Here is a 24,858-nt window from a genome sequence, read left to right on the forward strand (position 1 = left end):
TGTGTAATGTTGCTGTGAGCATAAACAACGTCTGCAAAGTAACAATGCTCAAAGCTCAATGCAAAGGGAGATATGTGGTAGGGACTTCCCAGGTCGAGGACATCACAAACCCTGAAATTTAAATAAACCCTACCCCCGAGAACATGCAACTATCAATAATGGTAAGGCGGTGTGACATTTCTGGACAGAGTGTATTAGCGAGTCATGACACACGCCAGATAACCAATCTGAACCTATTGTGTATTTCTGCGGGACGGGCTTCTTAGGCTGCATTTACACTAATGGGTTTTCGTTTTAAAATGCTTAACTTTTGCTGCAGTTATGCCTATTGTTTACTAAATAATAGGTAATCTACAGATTCAGGTAATCTATGGCTGTACCTACATGAATGGTCATGTGACATGAGTTTTAGGTTGTGTAGTGTAAACAGAGATCTGAAACACAGCGGAAACGCCGGTGTAGACGAGGATCATTTTCATCCTGAAACGCCGTTTTAAAACAAAAACGCACTAGTGTAAACAGGGCCTTAGAACCAGGAACTCAACAGACTGTTTTGATGAGAATGGAAATATGTATATAAATATGTGAAAATAATGCATTTTTCTTTTCTTTTTTTTACGGAGCGTGAAAACATGTTACAGTGCACCCCGTAAAATAAAGCCTTCGAAATGCTGATCAACCACCCCTTTAAAGAAAATGTTTACTTTAGATTAACAATTTTGCTACTACCCATTTTACATTTTTTTTATCATTATTATATATTGTTCAATATGTTTTTTTGTACAGAAAGTTAAAGAGAACAGTCATGTGATGTACGCAACTGTCAACATGAGAAGATGATCAACTTTTTAGTCCCAAATACTCCTAGAAACTCCTGAGACTATGGATGAGTTTTCAGATTGGTAAGAATCACCACCATGCTGCTAGCATCATGCTAACATGATTTCTAACATGTTTTTAACAAGATGCTAACAGGATTAGCATATTGCTAGCATGATTCTATCAAAATTACCGTGTCCCTAGCATGGTGTTAACACAATTAACATGTTGTTAGCATGATGCAAACACAATTAGCATTTTGCCAATGTCATACTAACATGATTACCATGTTCCTAGCATGTTTTTTTATCAATCCCCATGTTGTTGTCATGTTTAAACTATAATCTATGTTTAATATTATGTTAACAGAACATGTTCAAATTAAGCAAATTATTTGCATGTTTTAATGCTGCACTAGATGTTGCTAGCATGTTCTTAGCATGTTTTAGCATCTAGGTAATGCTAATGATTTAATGATCAGGAAATCCTAGTGAACAACTGCAGGATCATTCTGGGGGCTTGAAATTATACTTACAGATGGATTAATGAAATGGTCTCCTAAAAACCTCAAAAGAAATGGTCATGTAATACAATATTGAATAAATTATCTAACTTGTTTGACCCAGTGAAGTATTGTTATGTTTGACTGGGGACAGTTAACCCAGGAATATATATTCTTAGCCTAAAAGCATTTAGTCACGCGCATGTCCAGACCTATAAGACTTTCGCTCATCTTCAGATCACAAATTAAGATATTTTTAATATTATCATGTTTTTTAATTGAATTTGAAATGAATTGAGGACATGTATATCTGCCTACCATAAGTGTCAAATGTTCATCAAAACAAGTCTAGGTGAACTAGATTTGTGAAATGTGGTTTGGTAGACAAACTTCTTCTGCATGAGAAAGTGTCTGCTGCTGTATATGTGTTTGATGTATGTTCTTGAGTTTCTGTCTAAGGTGTCAATAGTTCATAGCATGTGGTAGAAGGGTGTTTTTCCATTTCTAGCCATATGATTTTAAGAGTCTGACACAGTTTTCTTCTGTACACACACACACACGCACACACAAAACCTCTCCAATCAAACAAACATCACATGTCTGTGAAATGTAAACTTTATGTTAAAGGGTATCTGAATCTCATTACAAATCCATGATCTTATGAACTCATGCTGTGACGCTGCGGACGAGCTCTGCTAGTTTCAAGAGTTAATTCCAGCTTTACCAAGAGAAACTGAAGTTATTTCCAACAAAAACTACTCTTGATCTCACAGATGTTTGAATGATCATATCCTGTTTTTGTCTCTCAATGTCTGATTTGTTTTAAGAATAAATGTGGATGTATGTATGTAATGTATTTACTCTTGTGAAATTTATGATGCCATGCAGATAATAATTAGCAGTTCATTTCTGTAGTTTTCATCAGTTTGGTGGAGTAACTAACATTAAATGAGCAGCCCTGCTAGAAAACTAAATGCATTTTAAAGGGCTAATATGATGTGATTTTTCCTTTCTCTTTGGAGTGTTACAAGCTCTTGGTGCATAATGAAGATATGTGAAGTTGCAAAGACTAAAGTCTCAAATCCAACGAGATATTCTTTATAAAAGTCTACCTAAAACACCTCGTTCTAACACCCCCCCACATGTCTAGGTCACTATGTGGGAAGATTAACATAATGGCGCCCAAATGTTCATGCAAAGAAAGGCGTAACTTTGATTCTCGCTGTAGTATTGTTGCCGCTGCCGCCATGTTGTGAAGACGTGTTTCATTCTGAAAGCAAAACTACTACTTGGCTACTTTCGGCCTTCCAAAAGAGGACACAACTAAAATGAATGGTTAGGTTTTATTTACAACACTGTTCCAGAACAAGTTCAACCCAAATATTCAGATGTGTGCAGCAGGGACTGTTTCCTGTGAGAGTGACCTACACCGGTGTCTGCTTCTATAAAGTGGGGCGGTTCCAACTTCACAAGCATAGGCGCGGAGGTGGGGGGTGCTGTTTATTGCATACCGTTTAATAATGCATTACAATGCTGCGGTGCAGAAAATTATCACAATTTGCAAAAGTAATCAGCAGAATATCCTGTTTTAACATAGTAACCTATAAATAGCATCTAGCTATTTGCACTTAGTGTAAATATATCACAACAAAATACTATTATAACTTAGTGTAAATAACATCTATCACTAAGAATATATGCTATTTTCACTTATTGTAAATAGGCTCTATCGCGCAATTCCTGAATTTAGCATTCAATATTACATTTTTTTTTTTTTATCATAAATCAGGTAGTCTTGATTTACAATGCTATCCTTGATTAGCATCCAGAACTATTAGAGCAGTACGGAATCAGTTTTTTTTTTTTTTTTTTAAATATCAGTTTATATTAGGGTTATTATAATTGTTCACTATTGTTTACTCATGCATTTCTCTGTAAAGACTACATCAAACATTTGTTTTAAATCGCTTAATATTTTATTTATACATAAAGCATGTACTACAAGCAGTGCTTATACTTGAATGTCCTCTAGTGTCAAAACCAGGGACTGACAGTTTCAAAAACTAACAACTGTAAAAATTAAAGTTTGAATCCAGCAGTTGAAATCACATTCCAGAATGTATAGACACACACAATGATCACTTTAATAACTCAGTGCAAGTTACTTCAGATTTTACTCAATACACACTTTTTTTCAAATACCAATCATATGTTTAATGTTAACCATATAAAATTTATTAAAAAACATACAAAAATATTAAATTATACAAATGTATAAAAACAGAAGAAAAGGCTTCACGAAAGGACTTGTACAAAAATGCAAATTCGGCAGTGAGTTACAAACTGGTCAGCAGTACTTCATAATATCTCACAAAGGTTCACAAAGACAATATTAAGGTTTCAGTGATACATTTTTTCACATTTCAAAGATACAAAGGAAAATGCATGAAGATTTCAAAAATTACTATACAAGTGTTTTTTTTTTTTGTTTGTTTGTTTTTTTTATCATGTATACAGACATTCATGTGAAAATCGTGCTGTAACACTTCTGAAGAACAAGGCATTAGGTTTTTCATATTCTATTTCATTGTTGTGTACCACAGGCCATAAAGTTGAAGCACAATTATAAAACGTATTTTATCATTTCTGAAAACAATCAAAGTATATCACTTAAACAGGCACTGATGTTCCATAGTTTTCCAAGTTTCTTAATTTGCTAAAAATGGAAGAGTGCAAAACATAACACATCTAAAATAAAAAATGTAATTTTATCTTTGTTATTAGAAAATAAGTGCAAAGATATATATATTACAAATATACATAATATACAAATAAAACAAACAGTGCTTTATTTTTTCACGTACAGTATTTAGCAGTATCATTCAGGAAAATTAATTAACAAATATTAAAATAAAACACTACATGCATCAATTATACTATTTTTAAAGCAACTGACTGATAAGTTTCATTTTTTTACTATCATTTACTCAAGTTGGTTTAAACCTGAATTTGTTCATTTTGTCTGTCAGGATGTGGGTAACCAAGCAGTTGCTGGTCCACAGTGACTTCCTACTGTCAAAGACAATTTGGACCAGCTACTGTTTGGTTAGCCACATTCTTCAAAATATCTTCCTTTGTGTTTAGCACAAGAAAGAATATAATACAGGTTTGGGACAAAATGTGAGTAAATAATGACAGATTTCTTTTTTTTTTTTTTTTTGGGGTGGGGGTGAACTATCCCTTTAAAAGGATGGTTCACTTTGAAATTAAATTTTGCTAAGTTTTAGCTTACCTCATGGGCATCCAAGATGTAGGTTTCTTTGTTTCCGCAGTATTTCCCATTTTGATATTTTTAGGTCAAACCGTTCTTGTCTATGAACAGAGGTCTATGGTCACCACCTCAAAGAGCATGCACAGAGTCCAAATTAAACAATTCCCCACCGTAAGTACACACTGATGACCTAAGACACGAAACGAGCAGTTTGTGTAAGAAAACGATCAGTAATTCTATCGTTCTTTACCTCTTGTACACAACCACATCCAACTGATCTGAGTGCGCGAGTGCTTCCCGATGTGACGTGCGCGCTCTGACTTAGTCTGCACAAGCACGGAAAGTGCCAGAAGTGATCTCTCGCGCATGAACGTCTAGATGTCGTCAGTTTTGCATACACTAAATCATAAACACCTTAAAGACATTTTCTAAAAGTATATATTTGATATCTGATAGGAAACATCCTCTAGACGTACTGCTGATGAGCAAACACTAAAAAAAATAGGTCTTGCAGATGTAAATACAGACGTCTGCGTGATATACGTGTGCTATCAGAGCAGGAAACAGTGTGTAAGTAAGATGTTTAAACTGACGAGATAAAAATGTAAAAAAAAATCTTAACCTCAGTCAATTATACAAAGTGAAAGTATTAATGCTGCATTAACGACACATATTCTCTCAGATACAACAAGATTCCAATCTACTTCACCATAAGCTAAAAACAGCACATAACTAATTATTCCATTAATATTTACAAAGTGAAAAAAAAATGTATGCGTTAAACAGGTTGTTTTTGAAAATCGGTGCTAGAAATAAAGCTGCTCTTAATTTTCATTGATGATTGCAGTGTTAATCATCTTAATTATATGCCTATTGATTCATTTTATAAACTAGATAAAAAAGTTTTGTCAAGACAAACTTTAAGTTGGCTTGAGAAAGCCTGACCAGAAAGTTTGAAAATGTGAAAAGTTTAAAAAGATTTAAAAGTTTAAGAAGTTTAAAAAAGACAGTGATTAACATATTGCTAGCATAACAAGCAAGTGACTACCATGTCATTAGCATGATAAGCAAAGTATCGAGCATGTCGCTAGCATAATTAGCAAGTGACTAGCCATGTCGCTAGCATGATTAGGAAGTTACTAGCATGTCTCTAGCATGTTTTCTAGCATGATTAATATGCGACTAACAAGTTGCTAGCATGATTAGCATGTTTCTATCATGATTAGCATGTGACTAGATTGTTTCTAGCATGATTAGCATGTTGCTAACATGTCGCTAACATAATTAGCAAGTGACTAACTGTCGCAAGCATGATTAACAAGTTAATAGCATGTCGCTAGCATGTTGTTAATATGATTAGCATTTTTCTAACATGACTAGCATGCGACTAGCATGATTAGAATGTTTTGCTAGCATGTTTCTAGCGTGAATAGCATGTTGCTAGCATGTTTCTAGCATGACTATCATGTGACTAGCATGTTTTAGCATGATTTTAGCATGTTGCTATCATGTTTCTAGCATGATTAACATTCGACTAGCATGATTAGCATGTTGCTAGAATGTTTATAGCATGATTAGCATGCAACGAGCATGTTGGTAGCATGATTTTAGCATGTTGCTAGCATGTTTCTTGCATGATTAGCATGTTTTGCTAGCATGTCGCTAGTATTTCTCTAGCATGATTAGCATGTTGGTAGCATGTTGCTAGCATGTTTCTAGTATGATTAGCATATGACTTGCATGTTTCTAGCATGAGGTTAACATGTTTCTAACATGACTAGCATGCTACTAGAATGTTTCTAGCAGAATTATCAAGTTGCTAGCATGTTTCTGTCATGACTAACATGCGACTAGCATGTTGCTAACATGCGACTAGCATGTTGCTAGTATGATTTTACCATGATTAGCATGTTGCTAGCATGTTTCTAGCATGATAAGAATGTTTGCTACCATGTCGCTAGCATGTATCTAACATGATTAGCATGTTTCTAGCATTACTAGCATGTTGTTATCATGTGACTAGCATGTTGCTAGCATGATTTCACCATAATTAGCATGTTGCTAGCATGTTTCTATCATGATTATAATGTTTATTAGCATGTCGCTAACATGTATCTAACATGATTGGCATGTTGCTAGCATGTTGCTAGCATGATTAGCATGTTATCATGTTTCTAGCATGACTAACATGCAACTAGCATGTTGCTATCATCTTTCTCGCATGATTATGTTGTTTCTAGCATGATCAACATGTTGCTAGCATGTTGTTAACATGTTTCTAACATGATTAGCATGCGACAAGCATGTTTCTAGCATGGTTAACATGTTTCTAGCATGCGACTAGCATGTTGCTAACATGATTAGCATGTCGCTAACATGTTTCTAGCATGATTAACATGTTGCTAGCATGTTGTTAACATGTTTCTAACATGATTAGCATGCGACAAGCATGTTTCTAGCATGGTTAACATGTTTCTAGCATGCGACTAGCATGTTGCTAACATGATTAGCATGTTGCTAGGATGTTTCTAGCATGACTAGCATGCGCCTAGCATGTTGCTAGCATGATTTTAGTATTATTAGCAAGTTGTTAGATAGATAGATAGATAGATAGATAGATAGATAGATAGATAGATAGATAGATAGATAGATAGATAGATAGATAGATAGATAGATAGATAGAAGTTTAAATAGGATTTCAGTAAGTTGGCTTTCTCAAGCCAACCTAATTAACAGACCAGTTTTAAAAGACCTTTTTAAAAAAATTCAATGAGTAGTAAGCTAATAGTCTTAACTTTCATTATCATATTCAATGCGTCAGTTATGCTGTGATGATGAAATTGTGGGGGAAATTAATTGTAATTAATCAACTCATTATATGATACATCTCAGCATGTGGAGGTTCTCCTACATACAGAAAAAGTATGTAGAACTCAACTTTTAATTTTCCATTTTGAATTCAAGTTTATATAACTTAAATTTGATAAATTGGTAGTGACTCCTTAAATCTTGGTGTGGTGACAATTTCTGAGCAACAAGAGATCTTACGATCAAGAGTAGATTGAAAATGATAAAATCTCTCTCATTCCCATCCTCTCTTCTCTTTCCATTTCAGTGAAAGTATCAAAATAATGTTAGATCTCACTGGCAGCCTCAGGCTCGATCTCAGTCTGATTTGGGGAAGAGTCACTGGTAGTGTTCGCCACTTGAGCATCAGTGTGATTACATTATTGGAGTCTCACTCGGATTAATCGACAAATCAAATCCAACATTCACCTGTAAGAAACCAGATTCACAGAAGGTCAAAGAAATGAACCGGACTAATGACACACAAAGAAGACTAGAAACTTTAATTTTGTCTTTCACTTCATGCTTGCAGAACGCATGGCATTTTCTTTTCCTAAATATTAAACATTATTATAAAGGTGTGATGTTTCTTTTAATGAATCTAACAAATAACACTCATCTGTGCTGCAGTAATACACAACTGTGGCCAAAAGTATTAGCACTCTTGCACTTACAAAATAATTTAATTAAATAAAACAATGCATCCACATCATTGTTTCTTAATAAAGTAAAACAGAAAGAATAGCGTTGTCTTGATGAGTCAGTTATTAATAGTGTTTCAGTCAGTGTAATGATTTCTGAGTACCAACACAAACATGTTGCCAACTTGCAGATCTGAAACAGATTTTTTTAGTTGGCAAACACATTGAGTCATCATAGTATCTCACCTGATCTCTGTGCTGCATCCTGGTGTCTGTTTAAAACAACAACAAATTCAATTAAACACATTTCACAAAAATCTTTACACACAATTTCCAGCTTGTTACTTCAGTTTTGTGTAATCAGAGCTGGGAAGTAACGTCTTGGTTACGTATGGTAACCCTCGTTCCCTGAAGGAGGGAACGGAGACGACACGACGGTTACCGACGAATGTGGGATATCGCTTCGATAGACCAATCTACTTCGAGTGTAAACTAAATGAGCCAATGCACATTGGCATGCAATTATTCCATCCATCTGCCACTGATCACTGCTTGAGTATAAGAAGGCAGCAGGTGCAATGCATACCAGTTTTTCGCTAAGGAGCCGAGCCAGGGACCCGGCAGCTCAGCGGCGGTACAGCAACCATTGCGACGGGACGTGGCTATAGAACCTAGCGGACGTGTTAGGGGTCTCCCAGCCCGCAGCTCAACAAATATCTGTCAGCGAGGCACCACGAGTCAGCGCCCAGGAGGATGCAACACTTCTAGTTGAGTGAGCTCGCAACCTGAATGGGCAGGGAACATCCTGAGCCTGATAAGCCAGGGTTATTGCATCCACAATCCAGTGGGCCATCCTCCAGATGGCAATCCCCTTCTGCCGGCCTCTGTAACAGACAAAGATCTGGTCTGAGGTCCTGAAGCTTTGTGTCCGGTCTACATAGCACCTTAATGCTCGGATGGGACAAAGCAAAGCCAGGGCTGGGTCTGCCTCCTCCAGGGGCAGCGCTTGCAGGTTCACCACTTGGTCTTTGAAGGGTGTAGTGGGAACCTTGGGCACATAGCCAGGCCGGGCCTCAGGATTACCTGGGAGTCAGCCGGCCCGAACTCTAGGCATGAATCGTCGACCGTAAATGCATGCAGGTCCCCTACCCTCTTGATGGAGGCCAGTGCAAGCAGGAGCAGAGTTTTCAATGAAAGAAACTTTAGCTCAACTAAATGCAAAGGCTCGAATAGGCCCAGCTGTAGTGATTTAAGCACTAGAGACAGGTCCCAAGAAGGTATACAGGGGGGCTGGGAAGGATTTAATCTCCTGGCCCCTCTAAGTAACCTGACGATGAGGTCATGCTTACCCAAAGACTTCGCATTCACGGGGTCATGGTATGCAGCAATAGCAGCAACCTGGACTTTGAGGGTGGAGGGAGACAGCCTTCACTCCAGCCCTTGCTGCAGAAAGGACAGCCCGTCCGCAATCGGGCATCTTCGGGGGTCTTCTCGGCGAGAAGAACACCACTCAATGAACAGGTTCCACTTCAAGGCATAAGCGTGTCTCGAATATGGTGCTCTTGCCGAAGTGATGGTGTTCGCTACCTCTTGGGGTAGGTCACCTAGAACCTCCGTGTCCCGTCCAGGGACCAGACATGGAGTTTCCAAAGCGGGTGCCAAATGGTGCTCCATCTCTGAGTCAGTAGATCCTTCCTCAGAGGAATTGGCCAAGGAGGGGCTGTCGCAAGGAGCACTAGTTCAGGGAACCAGTTCCGCGTGGGTCAATACGGCGCTACTAGCAAGACTTGCTCCTCGTCCTCCTGGACTTTGCCCACTGTCTGTGCGAGAAGGCTTACTGGGGGAAATTCATACTTGCGTAGGTCCCGTGGCCAGCTGTGTGCCAATGCATCCGTGCCGAGAGTTCCCTCGGTCAGGGAGTAGAACAACTGGCAGTGAGAGGTCTCTCGAGAAGCAAACAGGTCTACCTGAGCGGCTCCGAACCACCTCCAAATCAGCTGGACCGTCAGGGGATGGAGCCGCCATTCTCCCAGGAGCTTTGCTCGAGACAGCTCATTGGCTGTAGAGTGAGCAGGCCTTGAATGTGAACGGCACGAAGTGACCTCAGAACCTTCTGACTCCAAAGGAGGTGGTGGCGGGTGAGTTACGACATGCGACGAGAGCGCAGACAACCTTGTAGGTTGATGTACGCAACGGTCGCAGTGTTGTCCATTCTGACCAGCACATGTTTTCCTCGTAAGAGACCTTTGAGACGGTTCAAGGCAAGGTGTGCTGCTAACAACTCTAGGCAATTGATGTGCCACTCCAGCTTTGGGCCCGCCCAAACCCCTGAGACTGCATGCCCGTTGTACGTGGCCCCCCAGCCGGTGGTGGAGGCATCCGTGTAAAACACAGCATGCCTGGAGATCTGCTCTAGGGGCACCCCTGCCCAGAGAAATGCAAGAGTGCCGTGAGTGCCGTGCTTCCATGCCCACCTCAGGACTCTGCCATAAGGCCAGTGCTGGAGCGGTCTCATATGTAATAGGCCGATTGGTGTAAGTGCCGCCATGGCCGCCATATGCCCCAGGAGCCTCTGAAAGAGTTTTTCTGCAGATTGCGTTCAAAGGACTGGCATATCAGTACAAGGTCCAGGCACCAGCGGAACCACAGCCGTACCCGCAGTGGGGCAGCGAGATGGAACACAGGGACCCAACTCGGGCGGCTTGTGAGCAGGCCGGAGTGTTGTGCGAGTGTGGGGTGCAAGGCTGCTGCAGATGCAGCGCGTGAACGGGGGCGAATGCAGGGGGCTGCCCTCGGCGACAAGCAGGCTGGGGCACTGCGGCCAGCGGGCGAGTGGAGACAGCTCTCCCTCCGATGCTGAGATCGACATCCGGTCGGGGGGAGTCCCACTGGATACCGCTGGTACGCTCCTTGTAGAGGGCCCAGCATGTTCCGTGGGTTGCTCCACTGGATCGGAGGTGCAAGAGGAGTGGTGGTCCCCAGAGGGTTGGTTCCCTGCGAGGTTTGCCACCACTGTGCCCCTCAAAACAACCCGCGCTACTGCCGGAAGTGGTTCTCGTCTGTCGGCCGCCAGAACGAGCCCCAGATCGCGGCCGTGGAAACGGGACTCCACCCCCCTGAAGGTAGCGGAGCCTGGTTCGCAACTCCGAGATGGTCATATTCCCGCAGTGAGAACATGACTCATCCACGAAAGCCACCTCAGCGTGCTCGTCGCCCAGACACGTGAGGCAGCGATCGTGACCATCACCCATTGCCAGGTAACGACGCACCCGGAAACGCACGGGTGAAACGGCATCCTCATATGGACGATCCCTCGTTTTTACAAAGACGCACCCGTGAAGCTTTTTTAGAGAAATTTGTTCTTTAGGAAATGCTCTTTTAGTTCTGAGGCGCACAGGGGAATTGTCCGCTTGCAACATGACAGGGGTAGTGCAGCCTGAAGTGTGCAATCCACTCGACACAGGAACGACCACCGCTGAAGCGCCGTCTCGCCAACACATAAAGCTTCCGAGAGCATGCTAAACTCGTAGTTCACAGCAGACAGAGTTGAGCAGAGAGATACTAACGCTCAGCTCCGAAGCAAAAAGCTGGTATTCATTGCACCTGTTGCCTTCTTATACTCACGCAGTGATCAGCAGCAGCTGGATGCAATAATTGCATGTAAATGTGCATTGGCTCGTTTAGTTTACACTTGAAGTAGATTGGTCTATCGAAACGATATCCCATATTCATCGGTCACCAACGTGGCATCGAGAGTGACCGACTGAAAGGGAACTGATTACATTTAATCTGGATTACGGATTATGGAATACATGATTATGTATTATTTTTAAACAATGGCAGTAAATTATTCAGAATTGATTGATTCTCCCTAGTTCTTTTCACTATTAAAAATGTTTCTCTCTAAAAATCCTTCTGTGTCTGTTTAACTTTGACTATGCTCACAACATAGAATGGTCATGTAAATAAATTTGCAAACCATGCTTCTGAATTAGAGGGGAAAAAATACCAGGTAAACAAATTAAATATTTCTATTTTTATTGATCAAGTGTTGTAATCATTTTTTTTCTAAGCTTAGTTCTGCCTTTTTTCTTTTTTATTGAAATTATTCTGCTTACTGTACATACAAAATTGTTAAGTCTTAAGACATATAGTGTGCATGTGTGGCTCTTGCTTTGCTGGGCTTCTTGTTCTCACTCTCACAGGGTTGGATTCTACCAAAGAGATCTCCAGATCTGATTGGTGCTAATGGGACCAAGGAGCAGCAATAAAAATAAAAAAATCAGCTGTGCCCGAGGAGGGAGATCTGCTCAACTTGTTATTTCCTGTTGTTCCATTGTAACTGTGCTTTTGTGTGTTTGCTACAGGATGTTGATGCTCTTAGCTTGCCTGTTTATCTGCCCATTGTGTGCAGTGTGTTGTCAATCTCATTTTCCATTTTGTATAGTATTGTAAACACTATTTTCCACAATTGGAAGCTATAGGGGGTGAGTGCCATTTTCTTTTGTAAATATTGTTTTCTCCCGTTTTTCATTATATAGGGAGTTAGGGTAGTATATTGTATTTTTATTTAGTTTTTCTTTTGTTAGGGACTTTAGTATTTTCTGTTAGGAGATGACTTGGTGTTTGTTGCTTTGGCCTTTGCTCACCCCTGAAGTTGGGCTTGTACTCTGTGGTTCTGTAAATAAATGTATAAAGGATCTTTGATTTTTGATTTCAGTTTATGTTGAGGCCTTACCCTAGACAGGGTTGTAACAAAAATACAAGACATTTATATCCGTAGTCCCTCATTCATTATTGTGCATCATTATGATAGATACTTACATTTATCAGTGCCTTTATACAATATATAGGCATTGCCCTGTATACACTGGATTGATTAAGCATCAGACCAGATCAGATCAGATATTAAAACGAACTCAAACTGGGGTGAAAAATACTTCATTGGTATATCCCTAGTATTAACGTAAACAAACTGCTGAATATTTTTTTTTTTTTACCAGAAAATGTATTGTTTGAAAGAACCATTTAGGAGAAAAAAATCTGAATTTCCATCACTAATGTAATACTCACCTTTCCTTCTCACTTGATGATGGTAACAAATCACAGATAAAGACACCAGCAGCAGGACACTAACAGCAGTAGGACACCAACAGCATCAACAGCACATATTCCTGCTACAGCAGCTGATGACAAACTTGAATCTGGAACTATAAATACAGACATTGATTTTCACTAGAGAGCAACTTACAATTGATTTTACCAACGTATTTACCATGTATTTACACTTATCTGCTTTGGTCATCAGTTGTATGATACTGATTAATACTTATAAATTGCATTATCACTGTGAGCTGTCAGAAAGAAAAAAATATATATACAAAAAATATATAAAATAAAAATAAAAATAAAAATATATATATTAAAAAAATACTAAGTTTGCAAAGAGGCTGAAAATTCTTTTTTGGAAACATTCACAAAACATTCTGAATTGTTTGGAAAGTTTCCAAAAATCACTGGCTAAATTTATGTTTAAATTGCTCATGGGGATCTACACAAAATGATACTCGCCAATGACAGAAACACTGAAGCTCCTCATGATGCGGATTCTGCTGCTGCTGATCTGTAGTTTATAAAGTCCAGAGTCTGTGTTTGTGATGTTTGTGATGGTCAGAGATCCAGTCTGATTGTCCAGCTTCAGTCTGTCTCTGAATCTCTCAGTACACTGAACATCTGTACAGATCTTACTGAGATAATCACTGCTTTCAGCGATGTAAATGTCATTAAAATACCATGTCATCAAATCCTCTGGGTTTTTCATTACAGCAGGATCTAAAGTGACAGATTCTCCCTCATTCACTGACTTTCTCTGCATTTGCTCTCGTTCATTAGCAGGAATATCTGGAACACAAACCAACAAGCTGACTGGAAGGATGTTTATGTGAAAACACACAAATAAAAAACATGAAAAAATTGTGGATATGAAAGTGATTTAATCATGCTTTCAAAAAACAAAAACATGTATCTGTTTTATACTAGGTCTGTGCGATATGGACAAAAAAAACTCACAATTTTTTGATCAGTTTTTGCGATTTCGATTTTAATCACAAACACAAACACAGGCATGCTTTATAGTCATAAATGCATTCAGTATACATTTGAAACATATTTCCAAAAGAAAACCAATGAGAGCTTTATCAAAAGGTTGTAACATGTCTCTAGAACAGACTTAAGTCAATATAATCACTAAGTAAAGAAGTCAAACAAAATCTAGACATATGGCAAAACATTATAATAAAAAGATAAAATAAAACCTGTGTTCAGGGATTTGTTTTATTTATTTATTTATTTTTATTTTATTTTTTTTGCCATGCATTGGTCATAAAGCTCACTGTAGCGGTGCCTCAGGTGTTATATGTTTTGCCCAATATATTTATTGCCCATGGTTCACACATACTCCGTCTGCAGTGCGTATACAGTAAGTTATGTGTACACGGTTCAGAAGCAGCAATGAGAAGGCATAATTGTAACGCGAAAAAAACACTAAAAATAATGCACAAGCGCGGATGTTTTGAAACATTTTAATTCATAAAAATAAATAATGAGAACATGAACTAGATGACGTCTTGTGCTAATTAGCATATTTATGACGTAATTGCCTCCCTATGCCTCCCTATGCTATGTATTTTAATTCAGCCATTTAATTTAATTGTCAATAAAACGTTTTTTATTACTATATGTTAATGATTCTGTTGTCAGACAACGGAATTAATATTATAATGACTGAAACGCGGTCCATTAAGACTACACCAGCTCTCAAACATTAAATGATCTTTAATTCATAAAGTCCAGAGTCTGTGTTTGTGATGTTTGTGATGGTCAGAGATCCAGTCTGATTGTCCAGCTTCAGTCTGTCTGTGAATCTCTCAGTGCCGTTATTACAATGAACATCTGTACAGATCTTACCGAGATCTCCACTGATTAGAGCAATGCGAGTGCCATCAAAATACCATTTTATATCATCTTGTTGGTTTGTTTCAAAACTAGTGTTTAGAGTGATTGAATCTTCCTCCATCACTGACACCGATAATATATTTGATTCAACAGCTGACAGACCTGAAGAAGAAATTAACAGATAATTATAAGCCATAATAAAATGCAAAAATACAATAACAAAAAAAAAAAAAAAAAAATCGTTTTACAGGTCATAAGGATTGCGGGTACAGAAATATGTCTGTATTCTAGTGTATGTCTATATGTCTCTCTTTGTGAGGTTTGGTTAGCAGTGACTGAAACACAGTTTTACACACAACTGTCAGTCTGTATTGAGAGAACTTTGTTACTCCAGTAGATTTAAACACGTTTTTACTGCTCAGCAGTAGCGTTTTTACAGCTGGCATTACTATATAGTTAATTTGTATGAATTTGTATTTGTTTCACATGCAGTTTGCAAGCAATTCTGGAATCTCGGTCAAATACATTCCTATTTCACTGTTTATAAAAAATACAATATGTTTCGAATGATCGTTCATATCTAGCCTATAAATACACTACTTTAGCAACAAGACAAAGGGATGTAGTTGTTGTGAGTATGGAAAGCCTTTGTAACATTTAATTTATAAACCATACTAGTATCTTTTTTCATGTTACCAGTAGCTACTTATTTTTTAGATACTAGTATATTTTCCATTAAAAACTAGTACTTATTCACTAGGTACTAGCGTTTATTCTTTAGCTACTAATGTCTTTTGTAAAGTTACAAGTACTTATTCATTAGATACTAGTACTTATTCATTAGATACTAGTATTTATTCCAATAGTGACTAGTATTTAATTATATTCTTCTTGTTAACAAAAATTGAAGTAGTACTTATTTTTTTGTTACTAGTAACATTTTAGACCAGAGATATCCTGAACTTAATAGATACTAGTACTTTTTAAATTTGCCTTTCTGCCCAGTGGTAATCGTATGTTGAATATTAATGAGCTAGCAACATATAGAAGATCGATTAAACAGGAAACTGAAACAAGGAGATGGATGTACTTTTTTGAGAAAACCAAATAGAAAAGAAACAATTATTTGTACACAAGCACATAGAAAACATATTTTTGTCAGTTTTGCAAACGCTATAATTTCTAAATAGTAGCTTAACCCTCTGAAGTCGATTAACGCGTATACGCGTTATGAGGCATTTTCTCCTGATAACCCCGAAAATAACTTAAATTACACTTTCAGTTTTGATCATACAGATAAAAGCAATACATCAATTGAATCTGTAAAGGGTCTACTTTTTTGTATACAGACATTATAACAAAACGTTGTGCACTTATAAAATAAAGATGTCAAACAAGATGTGCTGTCTGCAGCCTTTGTCTGCAGTGATCTTCATTTAGACATGCGTCATTAAAATGAACTGTAACTCGGTGAATATTCAACGAAGAGACATGAGAGAAATATCTATAGAAAGCTTGACATTGTCTACTTTTAAAATAAACAAGTGCTGCCGAAAACAGATATTCTGTTATAAAGTAATCCATATGAAAACAATGCAATGTCCGTTGTTCACGTCTCCCTTCATTATCTTCTAATATGTCCACTCCCCTGCTCTGAACGCTCTTTTCAGATTCTAATATTTCACTGAAGCGCGCTGCTTGAATACGCCCACACAACAGAAGACATAGCAGCAAGACTGTTCTTCAAGGTCTTTTATTTTACTTCGCGATGAGAGGAATAAGACATTATTCACCCCAAAAAAGATGTGATGTGGTTGAGGATTTGAGATTTGGATTTCCTTATAAAAAAAAAGAATGAGCACTTTATTCAGTACTATTGTACTATTTTTTCATAACGTGTAAACATTTTACTAGTTAGACTTTTTCCAAACACTTTTTCCAAACTATAATTCCTGACTAAATTTATAATCAAATGAAACATTATGAAGTTTCAATAACAATATTTAATGCTATACCATTCAAAAGCTTGATGTATATCATATAAATGTAACAAATAAATGTAACTGTAACATATGTTACAAACAATGCTGCCCCCCCCCAAAAAAAAAAAATACATTCTCAGCTCTTTTCAACATTAATAATAATAATAACAACATTTTTTTTTTTTTTTTTTTTTTTTTTTTGAAAATGAGATTGTTAAAAGGATTTCTGAAGGATTGTGTGACTGGTGTAATGATGCAAAAAACTCAGATTGAAAGTCAGCTTTGATTGTTCCTAATAAACTGTTTAACTGCACTCAAGTGGATATTAAATTATGCTGTGGGATAATTAAATTTATTCTAAATAAACTACAAACATAAAATGATATACTGTCCTCACATTCTTTCTTGTAACTCCTCCCTCTCAGTGGCACAGCTGACTGAAAGGCTCATTATGCAGCTCATTATGCAGGCCTTTGTCTTCTCAGGTTTAAATCACAATGATATTCATGATAGTTGACGCCTACTCGCATATGACTTTTACCAACAAAAAGTGTCTTAGAAAATTCAAATCAATATATTGTTTTCTGTGAGTAAACAAGATGAATTTAACAAAATTTAGAAAGAAAAAATCTAGGCTACAAGCTCCAGTTCTCAAAAGTCCTGGGAACCAATGTTCTGTATGTGTTTTATGGCTTTATTCAAGTGATTTATCATTTTTAGTTTTTCATTAACCATGTATAACATTTTTTTTCCCTCAAAAACACATTCATGTACATACATGCTGGTCACATATAATTATAGCCCAGTTTGTGCTGATTACAGTGAGATTAGACTTTAGCCATTTAGATATTTATGAGTAACTGAAAAAAGCACAAATGTCAGGGCATGACAAAACTTCTCCAGGCCCCAAAAATACCCTTAGACATTTTTTTTTCTTTTTTTTTTTCTTTTTTTTTTTTTGCATATAGCATTGGTGCTACAGACACTAAATGTTTTTACATCAATTCTCTGTACAGGGCACACTGGTGCTACAGACACTGAATGTTTTTACATTAATGCTCTCCACAGGACACACTGGTGCTACAGAAACCAAATGTTTTTACATTAATGCTATGTACCGCGCACACTGGTGCTACAGACACTGAATGTTTTTACATTAATGCTCTCCACAGGACACACTGGTGCTGCAGACACTACATGTTTTACATTAATGCTCTGTACAGGGCACACTGGTGCTAAAGACACTGAATGTTTTTACATTAATGCTCTGTACAGGGCACAGTGGTGCTAAAGACACTGAATGTATTTACATTAATGCTCTGTACAGGGCACACTGGTGCTACAGACACTGAATATTTGTAAATTAATGCTCCTACAGACACTGAATGTTTTTACATTAATGCACTGTACAGGGCACACTGGTGCTGCAGACACTGAATGTTTTTAAATTAATACTCCTACAGACACTGAATGTTTTTACATTAATGCCCTGTACAGGGCACACTGGTGCTACAGACGACTGAATGTTTTTACATTAACATTCTGTAATGGGCACCCCAAATCCAAACCTTTTTAGACAAACATTTTCTTTATTTGAAAAGAAAGCCAAAAGGTATTAATAAACATAATAACATGAATAAAACATCAGGTTTGTTGTACATGTAGGGCTCCACCATTTGCCCATTATATATATATATATATATATATATATATATATATATATATATATATATATTTATAACTAATAATGATTATGGTTATTATTTATCTCTGCTCTTCAAGCCATCTCGCATATTTTTTTAACAAAGTCTAAAATGCAATACTCATGCAAATTCATTCTGCAAATTGTATTACCATGTGGACTCTGATTGGACAGTGGAGAGGTACTCATGTTTATGTAATGAATGTAATGATCTGTTTAAATGAAGATATCTCCAAATACATTCTCACTAGTTCTTTATGAGTTTAATGCTTTGTTCTCCAAACGAACAGGGGCTAGAGTTCAATTAAAAAAATATTAGTAAAATAAAAAAGTTTTTAAAAACAGCTAGTTCATATATAGTAGGACGCAACTGTCATTTTGCGTGTCCTGTGACAAAAATGCCGCATACACACTGAGGTAATCAGTCTATAAATGTTCTGTAAAATCAGTCAACGGTGAAAATCCATAGTAGATTTAGATAGAAGTCCAACAGTTTAACAATAATATTGGACATAATCGAACATGCTAAACAGAAAAGTATTCCAAACAGGTAAGTTCATATATTTGGAGTAAAGTTGAATTGAACTGATGCATTGGGCAAACATCATGGCGGGCGGTGACTTCAAACTTTTATGTCTGTTTTCATCTGCACCGTCTAAAGTGGCTGAAAAATGCTATGATCGTAACCATACTACAAAAAACAAGTACCGGTATGTACTGAGGACTTTTTACAGCGATCTGCCTTTTTGGTCTATATTATAGTGTTTCTGATCCTTTCTGTCCACGGCTGTGGGATCAATCAGGTGATCTCACTAGACACCGCACTACCACCAACACAACCTGTTATACACAATGAATGGAGCCGATTCACCCTCTAGACGGCAATACTACGGAATGGTAGAGCAACAGTACCATGCGAGCAAACCTACACTGCGAGTGATAGATCTAAAGCTCCACGCTTTTACAGAAAGCTGCTCACGTACCTGTTTGCTACACTTCTCCTTGCTGGTGATGTCCAGCTGAACCCAGGACCCGTCGTGGTGCAAGATCTACCCCCGACGAGCACACTTGTAATTCCAGGTAATGCCAACCAAAAGAGACACTCACACAGAAACCCAGTGATTACAAAACATTTCAACATCGGTCTCTTCCAAACTGTTCAGCAGTCCAAAATTATTTGGGACCCATGCGCATTCGTAGTGTAAGAGCAAAAACAGAACAACTAGAAAAACTTTTTACCGACTCAAATTTGGACTTCCTCTGTCTGTCTGAAACATGGTTATCCAAATCGTCACCCGTAGCCTCGTCCATAATGCCTGGCTACAAGGTTTTCAGAAAGGCCAGAAACAAGGGAAATGGCGGCGGGCTACTTATGTATGTGAGAGATAACATTAGATGCGAACAAATTGATCTAACATGTGTAAATGAATTTGAATGTATTGCCATTACTATTACTCTCTCTCAGCAGATGTCATTTAATGTGATTGGCGTGTATAGACCACCGTCATATGATGTCATGTTTTATGAAAATTTTAAGAACCTGCTTAAATTATTGGATACAAAAAAGAATGTATAGTTCTGGGCGATTTTAATTTAAACTGGGCTGAAAAAGCAATTAGAAAAAAACTAAAAGCACTTACAGAGAATTTGAACTGACTCAACTAATACATGGACCGACACGAATAACAAAAGTGATCTTATTTTCAGTAACAAACCAGAGAGAATTATAAAATCTTATAATCTTCTCACTGGTTTGTCAGATCATATCATGACTCTTATTGCAAGCAAATTAACAAAAAAAACTGATTATTTACCAATGAGAGATAATCAAAAACTATTCCCTATGGAATAGGGAAACATGACATGAATGCGTTTAAGGAAGAACTAAGTCAAACTGATTGGAGAGATGTTTTGCTCACAGATGACATAGATGCTTCCTGTGAGTCCTTCATTGGTACAATAAATAGACTTAAAGAAAAATATACAAAAACTTTAAAAAATGGACGGCGTAAGGGCCACCTACCATGGTTTAATGACCATTTGTGGGACTTGATGAAAAAACGTGACTTTGCCTTGAAAGTAGCACTGAAGTCTAAATTAATTACTGACAGACAAATTTTTACAAATCTTTGTAATAAAGTGGTCAATGAACTAAGGAAAGCAAAAGCAACGTTCTTTATGGATATTATTAAAGACGGAAAAGGAAATAGTAAATTGATATGGAGCAACATAAATAAACTAACAAAGAAAGACAAGAAGCAAAATCAGGGAAATGGATATGAGCTGAAAATGAATGGAATTTTAAATAATGACCCCATTGAAATAGCTTCTGTATTTAATACTTATTTTACCATATCAGTGCAGAATTGATCTGACACTTTTGGTGCAAGAATTAAAAATATAATAAGACCATTTTTAAGATAACTGAAGTTCCTGAAAATAAAATTTGTAAGACAATAAGCACTTTAAAGCTCTCAAAGGCAAAGGACACATTCAAGTGGTATTCAACATTTTTAAAGAACAATATTCACTCCCTTAGCACCCCCCTTACACACCTAGTCAATTTATCGATAAAGCAATCAATTTTCCCAGCTGCCTGGAAAAATGCAGTGTTAGTTCCGATTTTCAAGGCAGGGGAACCTACTGATGTAGCTAACTATAGACCTATTAGCATTTTGCCGGTGGCATCAAAGATAGCTGAAAAAGTAATTAGTGTTATATCTCCAGCAGGTGCGTTCTGATCAGGATTGCCGGGTTCTCAAAAGAAAACCTGCCCAATTGATTCTCAAAACTAGTCCAATCACATTTCGTTCCGGGCGATAAAAATACACGTTTTTGGTGGGGTTCCCTTGGTAATATTCTCATTTTAGGGGCTAAATATCACATTATTGGGATTTGGGTCGCTTCGACTCGCGGACATGAAAAACATCCGCAGACTTGGCAACATTGGTTTGCCTTTACTACACAGAGCCGTAGTTTACTGACAATCTACAAAAAAAAAAAAAAAAATCTCAAAATCTAATTTCTCACAAAACGTTAATTAGGTAAGCCATACACGAATTGAAAGGGGAAATAAGCATGACAATAAATATAAAAATATAGCCCTATTTAATATTATATTATTATCAATTATTATAGACAGTTAGCCTATATGAATAAATGAATGACGCATTTCTATAGCGCTTTTTTGTGTATTGCTGTACACCCAATTCTCTACAATCATGTGTGGGTCTCTCCTTGACCACCACCAGTGTGCAGCATCCACTTGGATATATTATATATAATGATAAAAATAATAGCCTTACATAAATTACATAATGAGACATGATCAACGGACTGTGGGATGGATAAAAAATATTGGTAACACTTTAGTATAGGGTCCATTTCTCACTAATAACTAGTTGCTTATTAGCACGCCTATTATTAACATATTGGCTATTTATTAATGCTTATAAAGTACATATAATCCATGACATCCATAATCCTACCCAATACCCTAAACTTAACAACTACCTTATAAACTATTAATAAGCAGCAAATCATGAGTTAATTGAGGCAAAAGTCATAGTTAATGGTTAGTTAATAGTGAGAATTGGACCTTAAAATAAAGTGTGACCAAATATTTGTATCTCAGATAATCTAAGGTTGTTTTGGTCATGCGGGTTTGTTTGTTCATCAAACACGTGGCTACAGAATTATCACAGTCCCACAAATTAATATATCTTGGTCACAACAAAACTAAACCAAAAAGACTTGAGCTTCATTTATTAATTTATGCCAGGAGTTATGTAAAAGAAAAGCGATGTCGAGATCTTTATGAAACTTGAGTTGTAGACCTTTTTAATGATGTAAGTTATAGTTTATGAAGTGAATTGCAATATTTTACATTAAACTAGCAGTAACTCTGAACTAATTTGAACAAAGAATGCTTCTGTGTGCTGGCGTCCTCCCACAAGTTAAGAGATTTTAAACAAACACTGTTGATATACATTTACTTAAGCAAATGAAACAATACACATTTTAATGCTATAAAAGTGTGCACATCAAGAGAAATAAACAGCAGATGTTCATGGTTACAACTTCTTTAATTCAGCTTGCTTAGTTGGGGTCACTTAATCTACAGTACAGCGATATGGTTGACTTGATTGCAAATAAAAGTACAGACTCTATTTAACTGAACAGAGATGACATCACTGAATTCAATGATGAACTGCCTTTAACTGTCATTTTGCATTATTGACACACTGTTTTCCTAATGAATGTTGTTCAGCTGATTGGATGCAATGTATTTTGTTTAAAGCGCTATATAAATAAAGGTGTCTTCACTTGACTATTGAGCTTCAGATATGCGTTTAAGCCCATGTGAAAAATTAGCATAATTTAAATATGATTTACAATTTATTTTAATAAATAGCAAACATTCAGTTCAATTGTGCATTAAAGCTGACACCTAGATGAACAATTACAGTTGTTTTTATGACTGTAAGTCATTCTCCTCAAATGCTATTGACGTTAGAAAAGTGTATACCAATATCGCATGTAATTTTAGAGACGGTCCCTAAATTTGAGACTCGAACGTCCAACGTCAAGCCAACTTTAAAACAGTCAAGCCTGTTTTTTTTGTTTTTGTTTTTTTTTTTCTCTGCGCCGGATTGCTGATGTCCTTTACCTGGACATAGATGTCCATCCATCAATTATGAACATTCAGCCGCAAACATGAGGTGCGAGCGCGAATGGGAGAATGGCGCATGTTTTTTTTTTTTATTATTATTTTTTTTTTTAACAAACTGGGTGGTGCCCCCTCTGGGAGTTGGTGCCTTACGCAGACTGCGTACTAGGGAGCGGCGGTACTGATGGGACATAAAGAAGATTTTCACAGGATGGTTTTGGTCAAATAGTGCCCCCTGCACTGCATACCCCGTTTTTGCGCCCCTGCTTACCACGAGCAACATAGGCTCCTCCATCGCCGCGGTTTTCGCTGGAGATCCATGAATCATAAGCTCCAGTGTCTGTGGTTCTGATGGACAAATATTCAGTTTGATGATCCAGCTTCAGTCTGTCTCTGATTCTCTTTTTACGATTATCACAACGCACATCTGTACAGATCTTACTGGGGTTCCCATTGATTTCAGCGATAGCAATGTTATCAAAAGGCCATATAATGATTTCTTGTTGTTGTTTTTCCATAAGATATTGTAAAGTAACCAAATCTCCCTCCATCACAGAGACTGACCCTCCATCTGTGCCTTCATCAGACACGCCTGCAGAAGAATAAACTGTAAAAAAATAAAATAAATGTCGTACAATGGTAATGTAAAATACAGATAATAAATATATTTGTCGAATATAAACTAAACTGCATCACGTATTTATCTTTGACCTGAAGATAGATTCTAACATTAAAATTACTTACCATACGTGATTAAATGCACGAGCAATACGAGCAAATTTAAAGCATACTTCATTTTCTACAGTTTCGGTTGAAGGTGCTTGGTCATGCCTGCTGCGTCACCACTGGATGACGAGATGACGTAGTGACGTTTCTGCAAACGAAACAAACATATTTCTCAGCTTCTGTTTGTAGTGATGGGCGATACGAATTTTAGTCATTCGAATCCCAGCTTCGTGAAGCTTAGACTTATTTTGTGGACTCTGGAGAACTGCAAAGCTGGCACTCCCTTTATACGAAAAAAATACCGCGCATCAAATGTTTATACGTTTCCACATAATGCTTCTGTATCGTAAACATAACATCCCATGCATTTCTTAACCAAGATTCTGACTATGATAGCCGTTGCTTTTAATGTCTGTATGTGCTAGAACTCAAAGCAAGCTGATGAAAGAAGAAGCACCCGGCTGCAGCCTGCAGATCGAGGCGGGTCTGCATTTGGGGCGGGGCTGCACGTGTAGATAGAAGAAAGAATTATGAATTAATTAAATATATTTTTTAAATTGTATTATTTCATATCATCAGAGTATGAGAAAGGAACTGAAAAGGATGTACCATTATTGTTTTCATTTATATAATAATAGCATAAGACAATTATTGTAACATAATTATCCTCCATGTAGTTGATAAATGACACCACAATAGGCTGTCTGTCATTTTAATTTTTATGAAACTTTAATTTTCTTTACTA

General features: G+C 37.2%; 2 protein-coding genes and 1 long non-coding RNA gene across 3 annotated transcripts in view; 1 reads left to right on the top strand and 2 right to left on the bottom strand.

Annotated features, from left to right (window-relative positions):
* The window catches only part of LOC127942441 (SLAM family member 9-like), an 83,620-nt gene extending 79,234 nt beyond the window's left edge, over positions 1-4,386 (top strand). Inside the window, exon 6 of the mRNA XM_052538142.1 lies at positions 4,351-4,386. Within this exon, the coding sequence (XP_052394102.1) occupies positions 4,351-4,386 (36 nt within the window). The remainder of the gene's footprint in view (positions 1-4,350) is intronic.
* Positions 4,387-6,959: 2,573 nt separating this feature from the next.
* Positions 6,960-13,289, bottom strand: LOC127942905 (uncharacterized). Its single transcript, XR_008149475.1, has 3 exons — positions 13,154-13,289; positions 8,327-8,352; positions 6,960-7,868 (listed from the first exon to the last, which is right to left on the bottom strand). It is a non-coding gene; the product is annotated as an uncharacterized LOC127942905 (long non-coding RNA).
* Positions 13,290-14,903: 1,614 nt separating this feature from the next.
* Positions 14,904-24,279, bottom strand: LOC127942442 (uncharacterized). Its single transcript, XM_052538144.1, has 3 exons — positions 24,132-24,279; positions 23,659-23,994; positions 14,904-15,196 (listed from the first exon to the last, which is right to left on the bottom strand). The coding sequence occupies exons 1-3, from the start codon at positions 24,181-24,183 to the stop codon at positions 14,904-14,906; spliced, it is 681 nt and encodes a 226-aa protein (XP_052394104.1). The 5' UTR covers positions 24,184-24,279.
* Between the last annotated feature and the right edge of the window lie 579 nt (positions 24,280-24,858).

Source organism: Carassius gibelio, chromosome A22 (genome assembly GCF_023724105.1).
Source record: "Carassius gibelio isolate Cgi1373 ecotype wild population from Czech Republic chromosome A22, carGib1.2-hapl.c, whole genome shotgun sequence".
Lineage (NCBI taxonomy): Eukaryota > Metazoa > Chordata > Actinopteri > Cypriniformes > Cyprinidae > Carassius > Carassius gibelio.

Bases quoted from the DNA above. Each gene is read 5' to 3' on its own strand.
- LOC127942442 (XM_052538144.1), bottom strand. From the start codon at position 24,183: ATGAAGTATGCTTTAAATTTGCTCGTATTGCTCGTGCATTTAATCACG. The intron at 23,995-24,131 runs GTAAGTAATTTT...ATTTTTTTACAG, and splicing joins CGTGCATTTAATCACGTATG to TTTATTCTTCTGCAGGCGTG. The intron at 15,197-23,658 runs GTAAGCAGGGGC...TTTCTTCTTCAG, and splicing joins AGGAGCCTATGTTGCTCGTG to GTCTGTCAGCTGTTGAATCA.